Here is a 16,995-nt window from a genome sequence, read left to right as displayed (position 1 = left end):
AATACTCCTCCAAGCATTAGCGAACAAGATCCAATAAAAAATAAAAACAGAAGCAAAAGTCTTGTATGGATGAGAAAGAAAGGTTGCAGCAACAATTTGACAGCACTCAGAATTGACAATAGTCAGAGTCAGACTGAATGACCGTTATAAGTCAGCAAAGGAATTAGCATACTAGAATAACGTAGCTTAAAACGAAAATTGATAAGAGCATATAGGTCTGGATGCTTACAAGAACATGTAAAATTTGTGATATATTGGAAGGACGGTTTAATTACAGTTGAAGAAGAAGTAGAAAGGGCAGGGTCATGCAAGGAATAAAAAACACCAGCAGACCAAAAAGAGTAAAAGACCATAACCAACCACTACTAGGACTAGGACCCTCTCTGCCTAAAACTTGCAAGCTGTGTCCGAGCAAAACATCCGCAAATGTTAAAAATTCCATCGCGGAAGCAGCTAAAGACACCAAAACATAAACGTAAAAGTACATAGACATAGACATAGACATAGACATGGTACATAGTATATAGTAAAACCAAAGCAGAGGAAAGGTAAAGCAAGCATTTTATATAGCCGCCCAATCAATCTCCACGGAAGGGTACTTCTCCAACCCAAAGTTGTGTATTTCATCCCACTCACTAGAATCGGAGAAATTCAAGAAAGAAACACCGGATTCAGGCGAAGAAGAAGATTCGGCAGACAGCATGGGGTTGACCTTAAAATCCTCCAACAGTGGGAGCTGAGCAGCGCGTATGACGGGCTTGACGTCTTGGACAGAGGGCTTGGGCTGTGGTTTGTGGGAAAGGGAAAGGGGCAAGGCTTCGCAAATAGCTTGGAGCTTGGAGTGGACGGAGGAAGGGAGGGGCTTGTAATCGCCGAAGTCGCCGAGAACCAAGGGTCCGTTGTGTCGTAAATGAGGGAAATTGAGGCGTGCCAAGTCGCCCCTGAGCTTAAACGCTGCGTTGTCGTATGCCAAGGCTGCTTCCTCTGCGGTGTCGAAGGTTCCCAGCCAGAGGCGCGTGCGGTTCTTCGGGAGTCTGATCTCGGCCACCCACTTCCCCCAATGCCGCTGTCGCACCCCGCGGTAGAGCTTCGCTGTGGCTGTGTGTTTCATGGGGACGCGCTTTGGGCCCACGAGTCTTGTGGGTTGCTGCTGCTGCTGCTGAATCTGACGTATTTGGTGTGGGCTGAGTTGGTTGGGGAGAGATTGTGACACTGACAGTGATAATGATGAGGGAGATGCGGAAGACAGATAATGAGTTTTCATAAAAGGCTTAAGCGCTTTCATCAGCTCTCCACTATCCGCTCCCATGTTGCTATCTATAGCGGTATGTATGTAACAAGACAACACGAAAGAGGAAGGAGGAGGAATTCTTGTGTTACCTCACACTCACTTTGCATTTCAATGTTTATATAGTTGGTTGCATAAGCATTGTATCCTATTCCAAAATACCTCATTCCTCACTGCCAATTGCCAAATGCCCACCCCTTACACCTACCTTACACGTCTCAATTATATACCCCTTCTATCACTTTAATAATAATACTGCTTCTTTCCCTCACTTTCTAAAATAACACCCTAAACTTTTTTATATCAGCAATTAATTATATATTTTATTTTATTTTATTTTATTTTTATTTTATTAAATAAATAAATGACATAAACTATTAAAATATATGATTGGTTTCCAGTATAAAATTTTTTTACACTAATAATGTATAAGTAATTAACTCTATTAATAATACCGCTCTGAGATTAAATTATTATTTTCTTATTTTGTTTCGTCCTTTAATTTATAAAAAAGACATGTAATATTTTCTTATTTTATTCAATCAAGAGAAACAACATTAATTATTTGTATCTGTGTAACACAATATTAAAAAAAAAATACAAGTACAATAACACTTGATTTCATTGAATAATGAATATTTCATGATATTTTTTCAATTTAAGTAAAATGTTAAAATTATAAATTTAAATGATAAAAATATAAATAATTTATATTTAAGAGAGGAAATTAAGATTTAAAATATAAGTATTTTAAATTTAAATTAAAACTTATTTTATTTAAATACAATAAAAATGAACATCTTATTTGATTAATAAAATATATTTTATTATATATATTCAAATTATTTATTTTATAAATAATTTTAACTAAAAAACAATCTTAACTAATATACTATCAAACAGTAAATATTTACCTCGAGTATTATCAAACAATAAATATAAATCCCTCTCCTGACGAAAATTTGAAGCTGTAGTTTATATCATTTTTTTTACTGGAGCAATCATGCTAGTTTAATTTACTTTAGAATGAAACATATTTTTATTTCTATATATATATAGAAGTTACATTCATGAATACATATTAATTTTTTATTATTAATTTTGAAATAATACATGGATCATGTTTATGAAGAAAAAAAATTATAATTTTTTTTGAACCATTTACGATTTTTCTAAATTCATTAATTAAGCACAATTAAAGATATTTCAAAGTATTTTGAACTTTAATTAATTTAAAGAAGTTAAATTATTATATATTAATAAATTAAGAGAATTTGTGTATATTTATGTATTTTATTTTGTAAGTGATTAGAAACATTTTTATTAATAGGAAAAATATTTTGTATGTAATAAAGCATACAATTTTAATATAATTACAATAAAATATATTTTTACATTACATAATACTTAAACATAAATAATTTTTATTAATCGAATCACTTTAGGTCTACAAAATTTATAAAAATATATAATTTTTTAAAATAAGAATTACACCTAACGTGTTTCGTAAAATAAAAGGTTAAAAGGAAAGAAAGATTTACACATTTGCATGGATTAAGTGGAATAAAACGTGACAGGTAGTTAACGGAATAAAAAGACAGTGGAGGATATATGGTGTGATGAATTGCGGCGCCACAACAAAAATGTTGACGAATCCCACACAGTTTGCAAACGTTTGTGGAGAGGGCAAGTGACTTTTGGATCCTATTCCCTTCGTCTTCGCCAAAGGTCATCATGGACTCATCTCCATCGCTCAATTTTCTAAACGCAACACTCTTTTCACACCTTTTTTGTTTCGATGGAACCAATACATAAATACTAGCGTCTTTGAATTGAAAAAATAAATGATGGTGTATTTTAATTTTAATGAAATATCTCCTCTCAACAACGTTTATAAATTATATTCTCAAAAAAATATTTAAAAAATAATTCTATTTTCTCTTAACATAACAAATTTTTAATGCACGTTTTAATAATATTGAAATATAAATATTATTCTTTGTAAGAGCGTCGAACATGAGTATCAATTTCAATGTTCCTAATTGTTGCAGGGAGATCCATTAGCACCATCTTTGTTCCTAATTGCTGCAGAAGGTCTCAGATTGTTGATGACCAAGACCTTAGATATGAATCTATTTACGGGAGTACACTTGGGTGGTGAAAGTCCACCAATTTCTCTTTTGCAGTTCGTTGATGATACTTTGATAATTGGAGAAGCTACTATGCAGAATTTGTGGTGCTTAAAGGCCATATTGCGTTGTTTTGAGTTAATTTCATATATGAAAATTAACTTTCACAAGAGTTGCGTGGTTGGCATTCACTCAGGGGTAGATTTTATTGATTTGTCGGCTTCTTTTTTGCATTGTAAGGTGGGTCAACTACCGTTTAAGCATTTGGGCTTACCTCTTGGTGCAAATCCTAGGAAGTTGGCTACTTGGAGACCAATACTTGATGGCTTACGTAAGCGTCTATCCTCTTGGAAGCATAGGCATTTGTCCATTGGGGGGAGGGTGACCTTAATTAATTCAGTTTTGAATGCAATGCCCATCCATTTTCTGTCATTTTTTAAAGCACCAAACTCGGTGATTAAGGAAATTGTGGTCATCCAACGTGATTTCTTGTGGAGAGGTGTCAAGGATGGCTCAACGTGATAAGTGCTCAAATGTGGATAGGAGGGCTTCTTGGTGGTGGAAGGATATAGTGTGGGTGCTACAACAAGGAAATTTTTGGTTGGATGAAAAGATTGAACGTTGTATTGGCGATGGCACTACAACCCGATTTTGGGAGGATAAGTGGATAGGTGGTTTGCGCTTGTTGGATGTCTTTCCTCGTTTGTACTCCTTTGCCTTTGATCCGTTGTCAATGGTGGGGCATAATGGAACTTGGGAGGGATCTAGGTGGGTGTGGCAGGTTAATTGGAGAAGAGAACCTTTTGTCCATGAAGTAAGGAGTGTGAATACCTTGTTGGAAATGCTTCAGGGTCTGCAAATTTTATCTTCTAAGCAAGACCATTGGAGATGGATTTGTGATAAGGATGGTGTATTCTCAGTGAAAAGTGCGTACCTTTGGTTGCAGCGCTCGCTGGGTGGAGAACTTAGACATTCCTTAGATTTTCATCTAGTCATAAAAAGTCTTTGGAAATGCAAGGCTCCGATCAAGTGTTTGGTGTTCTGTTGGCAGGTGTTCATGAATGCATTCTTGTGTAAATCATTGTTACAAGTACGTGGTGTGGAGTTGGATAACAATTTATGTTCTCTTTGCTCTCTGTTTGTCGAAGACCCTCTCCATCTCTTTCTAATGTGTCCAATGACTTTTAATACTTGGTTAGCCGTTGCTAATTGGTTGGAGGTTGCGGTGGTCCTTCCAAATTCTTTAATTTCTCTATCTATATTGGACGAATCTTGATATATTTAAAAAACGCTCTCAGTGTTTTCAAGTGGTTTGGGTGTCTGTAATCTAGTCACTATGGCTTCATCGGAATATTATTATCTTTCAGCAAGGTGTTATGGATTGCAAGGAGTTGTTGGACAGCATAAAACTGAGTTCATGGAAGTGGATTACCAGTTCTGTCCTCAATTGTTTTTTTAGTTACATTAGTTGGTATTATAACCCGGGTTTGTGTATCTTATAATTTTTGCTTTGATTTTGAACTCTATTGTAACGGGTTGGAATACCCCTTGTACTCCTTATAATTTAAATATTGTTTGCTTATAAAAAAAATTTCAATGTAACGACAGGGAATAACCATGCCTATAAAAATAAATATTATTTATAGTCAACGCGTTGACAAATGCACGTGGGCACCAGGCACCACCCAACTTCCTTCATGTAAGTACATTATACATTTAATTATGTCGCATTTTATAATTTCAACTATTTGAATTTAGTAATGATATTCATACACACCATTTTTTGGTGAGTTATGGTGAAAAAAAAAAAATAGACGTGATAAAATAATAGGATAAAAGTGAAGACAGATAAAAGGAGAAAATGGAATGAAAAACAAGATGTATGTATGAATAATATTTTCCATTTAAATATATTTTTGAATATGAAATTTAATTACGATTCGACTCAAATTTGATAGAAAAAATTGCTTTAACTTAAGTTTGGGGAAGTTATTCTTGTCGTTTTTTGTTCTTGTAGTTGTTTTTCTTAAAATTATATAATATATTATTAAATAATTAATTTAAAAATATTTTGCATAATAATTATTTAAGTTTTCATATGTTGATTGATAGGACTAATATATCTTAAGTGCTAATATATCGTTTTCAATTAATTAAGTACTTTTATATTTTATTATCACGATAAATAACTAATTACAATAAATTAAAATAATTACTCTATCTTAGACACCAAGTGAGTCGGATTGTGTGGATATCAATGTTTTTTAAAAGGTAAAATATAGAATTTGATATTTTCATATTTAATATAGTTTTAAGAAAATTTCAAATAATAATATTGTTTTTTAAAATAAATTCTCCTATTTTATTTAAATTTTTACAAGAGGCAAATATTTAGTTTTCATGAAATTATCTTAAAATTCAAACTTTAACTTACGCTACCTCTCCTTTTTATTTGTTATTATTTGAATTTCAAAAATATTATATATTAAATAAACATGTTTTAAATTTTTTCAAAAAGTAATATCTCCTAATCATAATATTCTATAACAAAAATCTTAAAAATATTCCATAAGGTCTTATATTGTTACTTAAAAAAACTCTGGCACCTTTAGCCATGCATGCAGTCCATAATTTATTTTTGTCAGAGAGTCTAGTTAAAGAGTTAATTACTTATATATTATTAGTGAAAAAAATTTATTTTGATAATTAATTATATTTTTTAATTGTGTCATGTCACTATAAATATATTTATTTTTAATAATGATATCGTATAATTAAAATATATAATTAGTTATTTTTATACTAATAGTGTATAGATGATTAACTCTTTATTAAAAGACTTAAAGAAGAGACCAGGGATATTTAGTTGGGAGTATAAAGGTATAGATATAAGTTAATTATAGTGACTAATTAAATAGCTAAAAATTATCACGGCATAAAAGTAATTAACGTTTTTCACAGAATAATAGGTATGAATATTTCAAGTGAGGGATAATTGGAAATTGAATTTAGAAAAGAATCAGAGTGCACAGTGTAGACATTGTATTCGAATTTCGAATCCAGCGTTTGTGGGGCCTGATCCATTGAATGCGGGACCTTGATTGACGCGTTCACACGTCGATTCCTACGTGGATATCACTTTCAAGGAACGCAAACACAACTCTCTCGAATCGCACCAACTACTGCGACGTCTAAAAATGCGACCTGCTTGTTCTTTTCTGCTGTTATAAGAGCCTTGGTCATAAACTAAGGCTAATGTAAGTGGTATATTTTATTAATAAATAATACTGTTGTATTCGGTCCATAAATTATTACATTTATTATAATTTAATTATACAGTAGTAAGATAAAACAATAATTAATTAATTTAAGGTTATCATTGTGACAACTATCCGAACATCATACAATTTATAAGACACAGGATAAAATAATTAAAATCATAATTTTTTTTTGGAGTTATATACATATCTTTTATACTTACAAAATATACATCACTTACATAATTGTACACAAAATAATCTTAATTGTTGACCAAACATTTATACAATTATTAAGTCACAAAAAGTGACATCAAAAGAAATCATTACCGAAATAATCTTTATTAACTAAACAAATCGACTTGTTAAGCATTACAATTCTTATCACAAGGAAAAGAAATGTAAACTTATGAAAAAAATCAATATAAAACAACAATATAAAGACGCAGCATAACAATATAATTGATAGCAATTATCTCAACAACACAATTTCAACATATCATCAATACAACGCATACAACTTTATACATAACACAACTTATCAACTTCAGCTCAATCAACGTACTCAACATAAACAAATGTAAAACATCTAATGCTTCATCACGCATATCAACTACAAAGAACCCTTATAATAGAGGTAGACAATTTAAGTTGTTAGACTTATTAAATCACAATGTTTGGCCTATTACAACTAGGTCAAGTATAAACAATGTTAGGCCTAAAGAATGTCATGCATATAACTTAATTTGATTTGTCAGATTTTGTTACTTAAACTAGGAAACCTAGTATTCTTATAAGCATAAAATAATTTGAGTACGAGTCTACCATGAAATTAACTTGCAACACTAAACCCTTATAGATTAGTCCACCAACTATCCTTAAAATATTATGCTCTTCTAATACTCAATTCGGGACTACTAAGTCCTTGACCTTGTACTTTACTTAATTGATTACTTTATACACGTATGTCTCGACCTTATCACACATGGATTGCACATAAAATCTTTCGGAGACAACTTAAAACAACAATTCATTCAGAAGCTAACTTACTTACTAAGGAGTTCTCAATTAAGTTCTCGAAGCACTATAACTTATATCCATACCATGGGATATTTTGATTTTTAAAACAATTTTTAATCTCATCTAACTTTTATGCATCCTAATACATACATGTATCTACACTACATGCCTAACAACTTAACAATTTAATCAACTATAACATCATATACAACTATACAACATCATCATCTATCAACTTACTTAACAACATAAACATCATCAAATAGTCTATCAACTCAAAACATAATGAGTAACATCATACCAACTTCATCATGCAATTTAATCATCATTTTTCAATCACAAAAAAACTTAAAACATCACATTATAATCATGCAACTCGCGCCTGACGCTATCCCTTAGGTGCCCAATGTCATTAGGATAAGGGGTCAAACTACCCGTGTTCAGCCTGGACGAGGCAGAGAGCCTCCCACTTTCTCGTTTCCAGTGTGGAAAAACTCACACTTGACTCCAATCAAGTAGAGGATGTAACGCCTAATTCTAATACCCAAATTATACAATATAAAATTATAAAATTTTATAATATTTTATAATTATATCATTAACAATATCTATATATTTATTTAATAAAAATAAAAGTAAAGAAAAGAATATCTTGTGAATTTAATACATAACATATCGTTCTAAAATATTTAGAATAACGTATTATTTTACACATTATTCATTTTCCTTACTCTATTAATACAATATATATATTCATAACGGAAAGAAAATTACAATTAAAATAATATGATTGACAAGTAAAGTTATAACAGATCCATCAAATAGCCTCCGTATTCCAATTTTCTTCCATGTAGGACAACAGTAACAATAACAGCAAAATGATCTGGAATCTCAAGTTGATCCATCTATTTATAATATATTTAATTAAAAAAAAACAAAGAAAAGAAAGGAGTAAGAACAATATCCAATAAATACAATAATTCGAACGAATAAACATAATTATTTATGTATAAAATTTTAACATATATATATATATATAAATATATATTTATACAGATTAAATATTAGATTTTCTTGATACAATAAAATTTGAATTATACTTGTAGTGACTAGTCAGGATAAATGAGCATCATTATAACACCAACCAAAAATTATTCCACCTCCATTTCTTACTCATTTAAATCCCCAAGGTTAAACCTCCAGCTACAAATAATTCAAACTTTATCGTCTATGGCCATAGAGTATTAATTATCTTTAAAATGAGTAAAAGACATTTTAACAAATTATATTAATCATAAAAAAAATTACTCAAAATAGATTTAAGAATAATCATTATTTAAGCTTTAATTAAATAACACAAATTTAAATAAAATATATTAAGAGCACTAATTAATTAAATGACAATGACAATTATTATAAAATAATTAAACAATATAAAATGTGAATATATTAATAATTATTATAGATAAGAATAATCATAGAATAAGTAATAGTAATTAAAGGTTAAACAAATATATGAGGTTAGAAACACCCCACTAAATAATAACGTAAATAAATAAATATAATAATTAAAAGTTAAGTAGTTAGATGAGGTTAGGAACACCTCACTGAATAAATATAATAATAACATAAATAAACATTGTAATTAAAAGTTAAGTAGTTAAATGAGGTTAAGAACACCTCACTGAATAATTATAACAATAATATAGTAATTAAAAGTTAAGTAGTTAGATGAGGTTAGGAACACCTCACTGAATAAATATATAAATATAGTGAGGTTAGGGTCACCCCACTAAATAATAGAAATAACATAAATAAATAAACAGGGTAATTAAAAGTTAAGGAGTTAGATGAAGTTAGTAACACCTCACTGAATAAATATAACAATAATGAGGTTAGGAACACCCCACTAAATAAATATAATCAAGTAAATGACATAAATAAATATACATAATAGTATATAAAATTTTAAAAAGATAAGGTTCTCCTCCCCCTTACCTAGATAAACAAGAGCTACAACTTGAGCAGAACCTCCTCTTTTGAATTCCCTCTCTTTCCCTCTTACTTTCTCTCTCTCTCTATTTTTTTTTTTTTTTTCTTCTAAATTTCTACTTCGGCCGTATGATTCTTCAAAACCTCCAGCTTCCTATTTATAACAATTGAAAAGTACTATTTATATAATATTATATTAGGATTACTATTCATAAAATAATATTATATTAGGATTACTATTCATTAAAAAAATAATATAATAATTTGAAACAAACGTAAGTGCTTACGTTCTTGTTTTTGGAAATTACTATTCATTAAAATAATAATATATTTACTATTTATAAATACGTAAATACGTATATGTGAATAGTAAAATACGTATATATAAATAGTAAAATACGTATATAAAAATATGATAAACTAAATATTTAAAATCAAAATAACCTATTTTATTTAATAAAATTTGGGATATTACAATTCTCCCCTACTAACAGAAATTTCGTCCTCGAAATTTTTTATTGCTTAAAATAGATAAGGATAATTTTTTCTAACTTCTTCTTCGAGTTCCCAAGTAGCATCTCCAGTGTCTTTATTCCAAATGACTTTTACCAATGCAATCTGTTTGCCTCTTAACTGCTTGATCCTCCTGTCTACGATCTGTACAGGCATTGTTTCAAATGTAAGGTTATCCTTTAATTGTACTGTATCAGGCATTATTATATGAGAAGGGTCAGAAATATATTTTCTTAACTGAGACACATGGAAAACATTATGGAGATTAGAAAGAAAAGGTGGTAGAGAAATTTGGTAAGCAACAGGACCTATTTTTCTAAGGATTTGATAAGGACCAATAAATCGAGGAGTGAGTTTCTTTGATTTCATTACCCTACCAATACCAGCTGTTGGTGTAACTTTCAAAAATACATGATCACCTTCCTGGAATTCAAGAGGTCGTCTTCTTTTATCAGCATAACTTTTTTGTCTGCTTTGAGTCATTCTCAATTTTTCTTGAATCATTTTGATCTTTTCCGTGGTTTGTTGCACCAATTCAGGACCCAAGATTAAATTCTCTCCTGTCTCAAACCAGCACAAAGGAGTTCTACACCTTCTTCCATATAAAGCTTCATAGGGTGCCATACCTATGCTAGAATGGAAACTGTTGTTATAAGTGAATTCAATCAGAGGCAAGTATTTGTCCCAACTACCAGAATTCTCTAGCACACAAGCTCTCAATAAATCTTCTAGGGATTGTATGGTTCTTTCTGATTGTCCATCTGTTTGAGGATGATATGCAGAGCTAAGACGAAGCTTAGTTCCTAATGCTTGATGTAAACTTCCCCAAAATCTAGAAGTGAATCTAGGATCCCTATCAGATATTATGCTAGATGGTACCCCATGCAACCTTACAATCTCTCTTATATACAGTTCAGTCAATTTTTCTAGAGAATACCTAATGTTGATGGGTAAGAAATGAGCAGATTTTGTTAGTCTATCCACAATAACCCATATGGAATCAAACTTATGAATTGTTCGTGGTAAACCAACTACAAAATCCATTGCTATACTGTCCCATTTCCATTCAGGTATATCTAAGGGTTGTAACATTCCTGCTGGCTTTTGGTGTTCTATCTTAGCTTTTTGACAAATCAAACATGTAGCCACATATTGTGCTATTTCCTTTTTCATTTTGGGCCACCAAAACATTCTTTTGAGATCTTGATACATCTTTGTTGCCCCAGGGTGTATGCTCAGCTTGCTCTTATGTGCCTCACCTAAAATTATTTTCTTAATTTCTGAATCATTTGGTACACATATCCTATTATTAAATCTCAAAACTCCTCTTTGATCTAAATCGAACTTTTCACCATCCTTTTGACTTATCAACCTCTTTTTCTTCTGAATGAATTTATCAACTACCTGAGCCTCACCAATTTGTCCATGTAAGTCACTAGTAATTTGAACCGCATGCAATTGTATTTTATCTTGACTTACCGTAGTTGATAAACTCATGTCTCTAAATTTTTCTATCAAATTCATCTCTTGAATCATTAATGAGGAGACATGTAAGGATTTTCTACTCAGTGCATCAGCCACAACATTGGCTTTCCCTGGATGGTAATGTAATTCAAAATCATAATCTTTCAAAAATTCCATCCACCTTCTTTGTCTCATATTCAGTTCCTTTTGATCAAACAAATATTTTAAACTTTTATGATCACTAAAAACATCAAACTTACCACCATACACATAATGTCTCCATATTTTGAGTGCAAAAACAATGGCAGCTAATTCTAGATCATGGGTTGGGTAATTCCTTTCATGAGCTCTCAATTGTCTAGAAGCATATGCTACTACCCTTCTATCTTGCATAAGAACACACCCTAATCCCATTTTTGAGGCATCACAAAATATGACAAATTGTCCATTAGGATTGGGTAAGGCTAAGACTGGTGCAGTAGTTAATCTTTTCTTAAGCTCCTGAAAACTATTCTCACATTTTTCTGTCCACTCAAAGGGTTGTCCTTTCTTGGTGAGTTGAGTTAAAGGCATAGCTATTTTAGAAAATCCCTCAATGAATCTCCTGTAATATCCTGCCAAACCCAAAAAACTACGGATTTCTGTTACCGTCTTTGGAGGTTCCCATAGTAGAACTGCTTCTACCTTAGATGGATCCACAGACACTCCATCTTTGGAAATCACATGTCCTAAAAACTTAACCTCCTCTAACCAAAATTCACACTTAGAAAGTTTGGCATACAGTTGTTTGTCTTTCAGGATTTGGAGAACAGTTTGAAGGTGTTCTTCATGCTCTTCATGAGTTCGAGAATATATGAGGATATCATCTATAAAGACCACCACAAAATGGTCTAAATACGGACGAAAAATCCTATTCATATAATCCATGAACACTGCAGGTGCATTGGTTACTCCAAAAGGCATTACTTGATATTCATAATGACCATACCTTGTTCTAAATGCAGTTTTCTGTATGTCTTCAGCTTTCACTTTGATTTGATGGTATCCTGATCTTAGATCTATCTTAGAAAATACAGTGGCTCCTTTTAATTGATCCATCAAATCATCTATCCTAGGAAGAGGGTATTTATTCTTTATGGTAAACTTATTTAATTGCCGATAGTCCACACACAGTCTAAAGCTTCCATCTTTCTTTTTGACTAACAAAACAGGAGCCCCCCAAGGTGATACACTAGGGCGTATGAATTGTTTTTCAAGTAACTCCTCTAATTGTTTCTTCAACTCAGCTAATTCAGAAGGTGACATCCTATAGGGTGCCATTGAAATTGGTCCAGTTCCAGGTATTAAATCAATCGAAAATTCAATCTCTCTGTCAGGTGGCAAACCAGGAATATCATTAGGAAAGACTTCAGGAAAATTTTGAACGACAGCTATATCTTTCAAGTTGACTTCCTCTTTAGCTTCCATAGAGGATAAGATTAAATATCCTTGAACTTTACCCCAAGGAAACTTGTTTATTGGTTTCGATAATGAAATCGATAGGTCCTTAGGATCAGAAAATATTATAGACTTTTCTGCACAATTAAGAAGAACGTGGTTGGAAGATAACCAGTTCATACCTAAAATCACATCTAATTGTGATAAAGGTAAGCAGATCAAATTTACAAGAAATTTTTTATCGCCAATAAAAATAGGACAGTCTGAACAAACCTTATTGGCAATTACAGATTTGTTTGTAGGGGTTGAAACAATCAAATTATTCTCTAAAGAAGAAATTGGTAATTGGAGGTATTGAACACAATTATTGGAGATAAAAGAATGAGTTGCGCCTGAATCATACAGTACATTTAAAGTTTTGCCTTTAATGAAACATTTACCTTGTATTAGATCGTTGTTTTGAGCAGCTTCAGTTCCGGTCATGGTGTAAACTCTTCCAGTTGTAGAAGGTCTTGGTTTGGATCCGGAAATATTCACGTGCGTCTTTGGTTGTCCACACTCAGAAAATACATGACCAGGCTTTCCACACTTGAAACAAACAGGTCCTTTGAGATGACAATCTTTAGTATAATGACCCTGTCCACACTTAAAACACTTGGCTTGATTATTAATGGACCTACTGGAATTTCCTGCAAATTGAGAAGATTGGGGTTTCCATTGTGGTCGAACATAAGGTTTTCTTTCATTATCCCTTTTCTTACTAAATTGAGGGCCAAAAGATTTTGGTCTATTATCCTTATTATGATCAAAACCTTCCAAAAATCGACACTTGTGTATTAATGTGGGAAAATCAGAGATTTCCAATATCCCTACTGCCTTTCTTAATTCTGATCTAAGTCCATCCTCGAATTTAATACACTTCATCCTCTCATCAGGGTGATAAAAGAAAGTAGAGTATTTTCCCAATTCCTCAAACTTAGAAGCATATTCTCCCACTGTCATATTCCCTTGTTTTAACTGCATAAATTCTATTTCTTTAGCCCTCCTAACATCATTAGGAAAATATTTTTCAAAAAATTTGGTTTTAAATACTTCCCATGTAATGATTATTCCCCCTCCTTCTAATAATCTCCTGGTACTATCCCACCAATATTCTGCTTCTCCTACTAACATAAATACTGCATAATTTACTTTTTGGTTGTCAGGACAGTTCATAGCTCGAAATATTTTTTCTATTTCTTTAATCCATAATTCAGCTTTTTCAGGATTGTATCCTCCATCAAATTGGGAAGGGTTATTGCTTCTGAATTCTACAAGTCCTTGTGACTCTCCTGTTCTTCCTGGTGGTTGATTCCTTAACAAGGCGGCAGCCATGTCCCTAATAGCTTGTACAGCCTCTGTTAGTTCGGTATTCCTTCTTCCTGCCATCTGTAATTTTATAGATTAGCTTATAATAGAAACATGGTTAGCACATTTCCCCAAGTTACACATGGAACGTTGCTTTGATACCATTAAATGTAACGCCTAATTCTAATACCCAAATTATACAATATAAAATTATAAAATTTTATAATATTTTATAATTATATCATTAACAATATCTATATATTTATTTAATAAAAATAAAAGTAAAGAAAAGAATATCTTGTGAATTTAATACATAACATATCGTTCTAAAATATTTAGAATAACGTATTATTTTACACATTATTCATTTTCCTTACTCTATTAATACAATATATATATTCATAACGGAAAGAAAATTACAATTAAAATAATATGATTGACAAGTAAAGTTATAACAGATCCATCAAATAGCCTCCGTATTCCAATTTTCTTCCATGTAGGACAACAGTAACAATAACAGCAAAATGATCTGGAATCTCAAGTTGATCCATCTATTTATAATATATTTAATTAAAAAAAAACAAAGAAAAGAAAGGAGTAAGAACAATATCCAATAAATACAATAATTCGAACGAATAAACATAATTATTTATGTATAAAATTTTAACATATATATATATATATAAATATATATTTATACAGATTAAATATTAGATTTTCTTGATACAATAAAATTTGAATTATACTTGTAGTGACTAGTCAGGATAAATGAGCATCATTATAACACCAACCAAAAATTATTTCACCTCCATTTCTTACTCATTTAAATCCCCAAGGTTAAACCTCCAGCTACAAATAATTCAAACTTTATCGTCTATGGCCATAGAGTATTAATTATCTTTAAAATGAGTAAAAGATATTTTAACAAATTATATTAATCATAAAAAAAATTACTCAAAATAGATTTAAGAATAATCATTATTTAAGCTTTAATTAAATAACACAAATTTAAATAAAATATATTAAGAGCACTAATTAATTAAATGACAATGACAATTATTATAAAATAATTAAACAATATAAAATGTGAATATATTAATAATTATTATAGATAAGAATAATCATAGAATAAGTAATAGTAATTAAAGGTTAAACAAATATATGAGGTTAGAAACACCCCACTAAATAATAACGTAAATAAATAAATATAATAATTAAAAGTTAAGTAGTTAGATGAGGTTAGGAACACCTCACTGAATAAATATAATAATAACATAAATAAACATTGTAATTAAAAGTTAAGTAGTTAAATGAGGTTAAGAACACCTCACTGAATAATTATAACAATAATATAGTAATTAAAAGTTAAGTAGTTAGATGAGGTTAGGAACACCTCACTGAATAAATATATAAATATAGTGAGGTTAGGGTCACCCCACTAAATAATAGAAATAACATAAATAAATAAACAGGGTAATTAAAAGTTAAGGAGTTAGATGAAGTTAGTAACACCTCACTGAATAAATATAACAATAATGAGGTTAGGAACACCCCACTAAATAAATATAATCAAGTAAATGACATAAATAAATATACATAATAGTATATAAAATTTTAAAAAGATAAGGTTCTCCTCCCCCTTACCTAGATAAACAAGAGCTACAACTTGAGCAGAACCTCCTCTTTTGAATTCCCTCTCTTTCCCTCTTACTTTCTCTCTCTCTCTATTTTTTTTTTTTTTTTCTTCTAAATTTCTACTTCGGCCGTATGATTCTTCAAAACCTCCAGCTTCCTATTTATAACAATTGAAAAGTACTATTTATATAATATTATATTAGGATTACTATTCATAAAATAATATTATATTAGGATTACTATTCATTAAAAAAATAATATAATAATTTGAAACAAACGTAAGTGCTTACGTTCTTGTTTTTGGAAATTACTATTCATTAAAATAATAATATATTTACTATTTATAAATACGTAAATACGTATATGTGAATAGTAAAATACGTATATATAAATAGTAAAATACGTATATAAAAATATGATAAACTAAATATTTAAAATCAAAATAACCTATTTTATTTAATAAAATTTGGGATATTACAGAGGACCTCTACTCAATTCACACCCAACATCAATCTAGGTAGAGACGATTCTCTATCCTCATGACAACCAACAAATAGATGAATTTAATAACAACAACCAACAAAATACAACAAATTATCAAACATGAAGTTTCCCTTAACTCAACTCTAAGCACAAGAGAAAAAGGAGAAAAAGAAGAAGAAAAAGAAGAAGAAGAACTTTGAGTCACTGTACAACTTTCACTAACTAAGATTCTCAATTACAAACCTTGAATCTTCAACTTAGTCAAGCAGATTAACTGTAGGACAAAAGAAGGAAAGAGTTTTCGGTCAGAAAAAGGGAGAAAAAATTTTGGGTTCGGAGTAATGCATTATTACCTCTTCATTACTCACGATTCACGAATCAAAAACTAGTCACCCATTATTATTATATATTTCTCATGATCATGTAATTT

At 30.6% G+C, this 16,995-nt stretch overlaps 1 protein-coding gene across 1 annotated transcript; it reads right to left on the bottom strand.

The window, feature by feature from the left end:
* Positions 1-232: 232 nt before the first annotated feature.
* LOC109793444 (Integrase-type DNA-binding superfamily protein) lies at positions 233-1,501 on the bottom strand. The gene has a single exon (XM_020352916.3). The coding sequence runs from the start codon at positions 1,307-1,309 to the stop codon at positions 563-565; it is 747 nt and encodes a 248-aa protein (XP_020208505.1). The 5' UTR covers positions 1,310-1,501; the 3' UTR covers positions 233-562.
* Between the last annotated feature and the right edge of the window lie 15,494 nt (positions 1,502-16,995).

This window comes from Cajanus cajan, chromosome 2 (genome assembly GCF_000230855.2).
Source record: "Cajanus cajan strain Asha chromosome 2, NIPB_CcT2T_4, whole genome shotgun sequence".
Taxonomy (NCBI): domain Eukaryota; kingdom Viridiplantae; phylum Streptophyta; class Magnoliopsida; order Fabales; family Fabaceae; genus Cajanus; species Cajanus cajan.
This window is presented reverse-complemented; position numbering and strand designations above follow the sequence as displayed.

Bases quoted from the DNA above. Each gene is read 5' to 3' on its own strand.
- LOC109793444 (XM_020352916.3), bottom strand. From the start codon at position 1,309: ATGGGAGCGGATAGTGGAGAGCTGATGAAAGCGCTTAAGCCTTTTATG.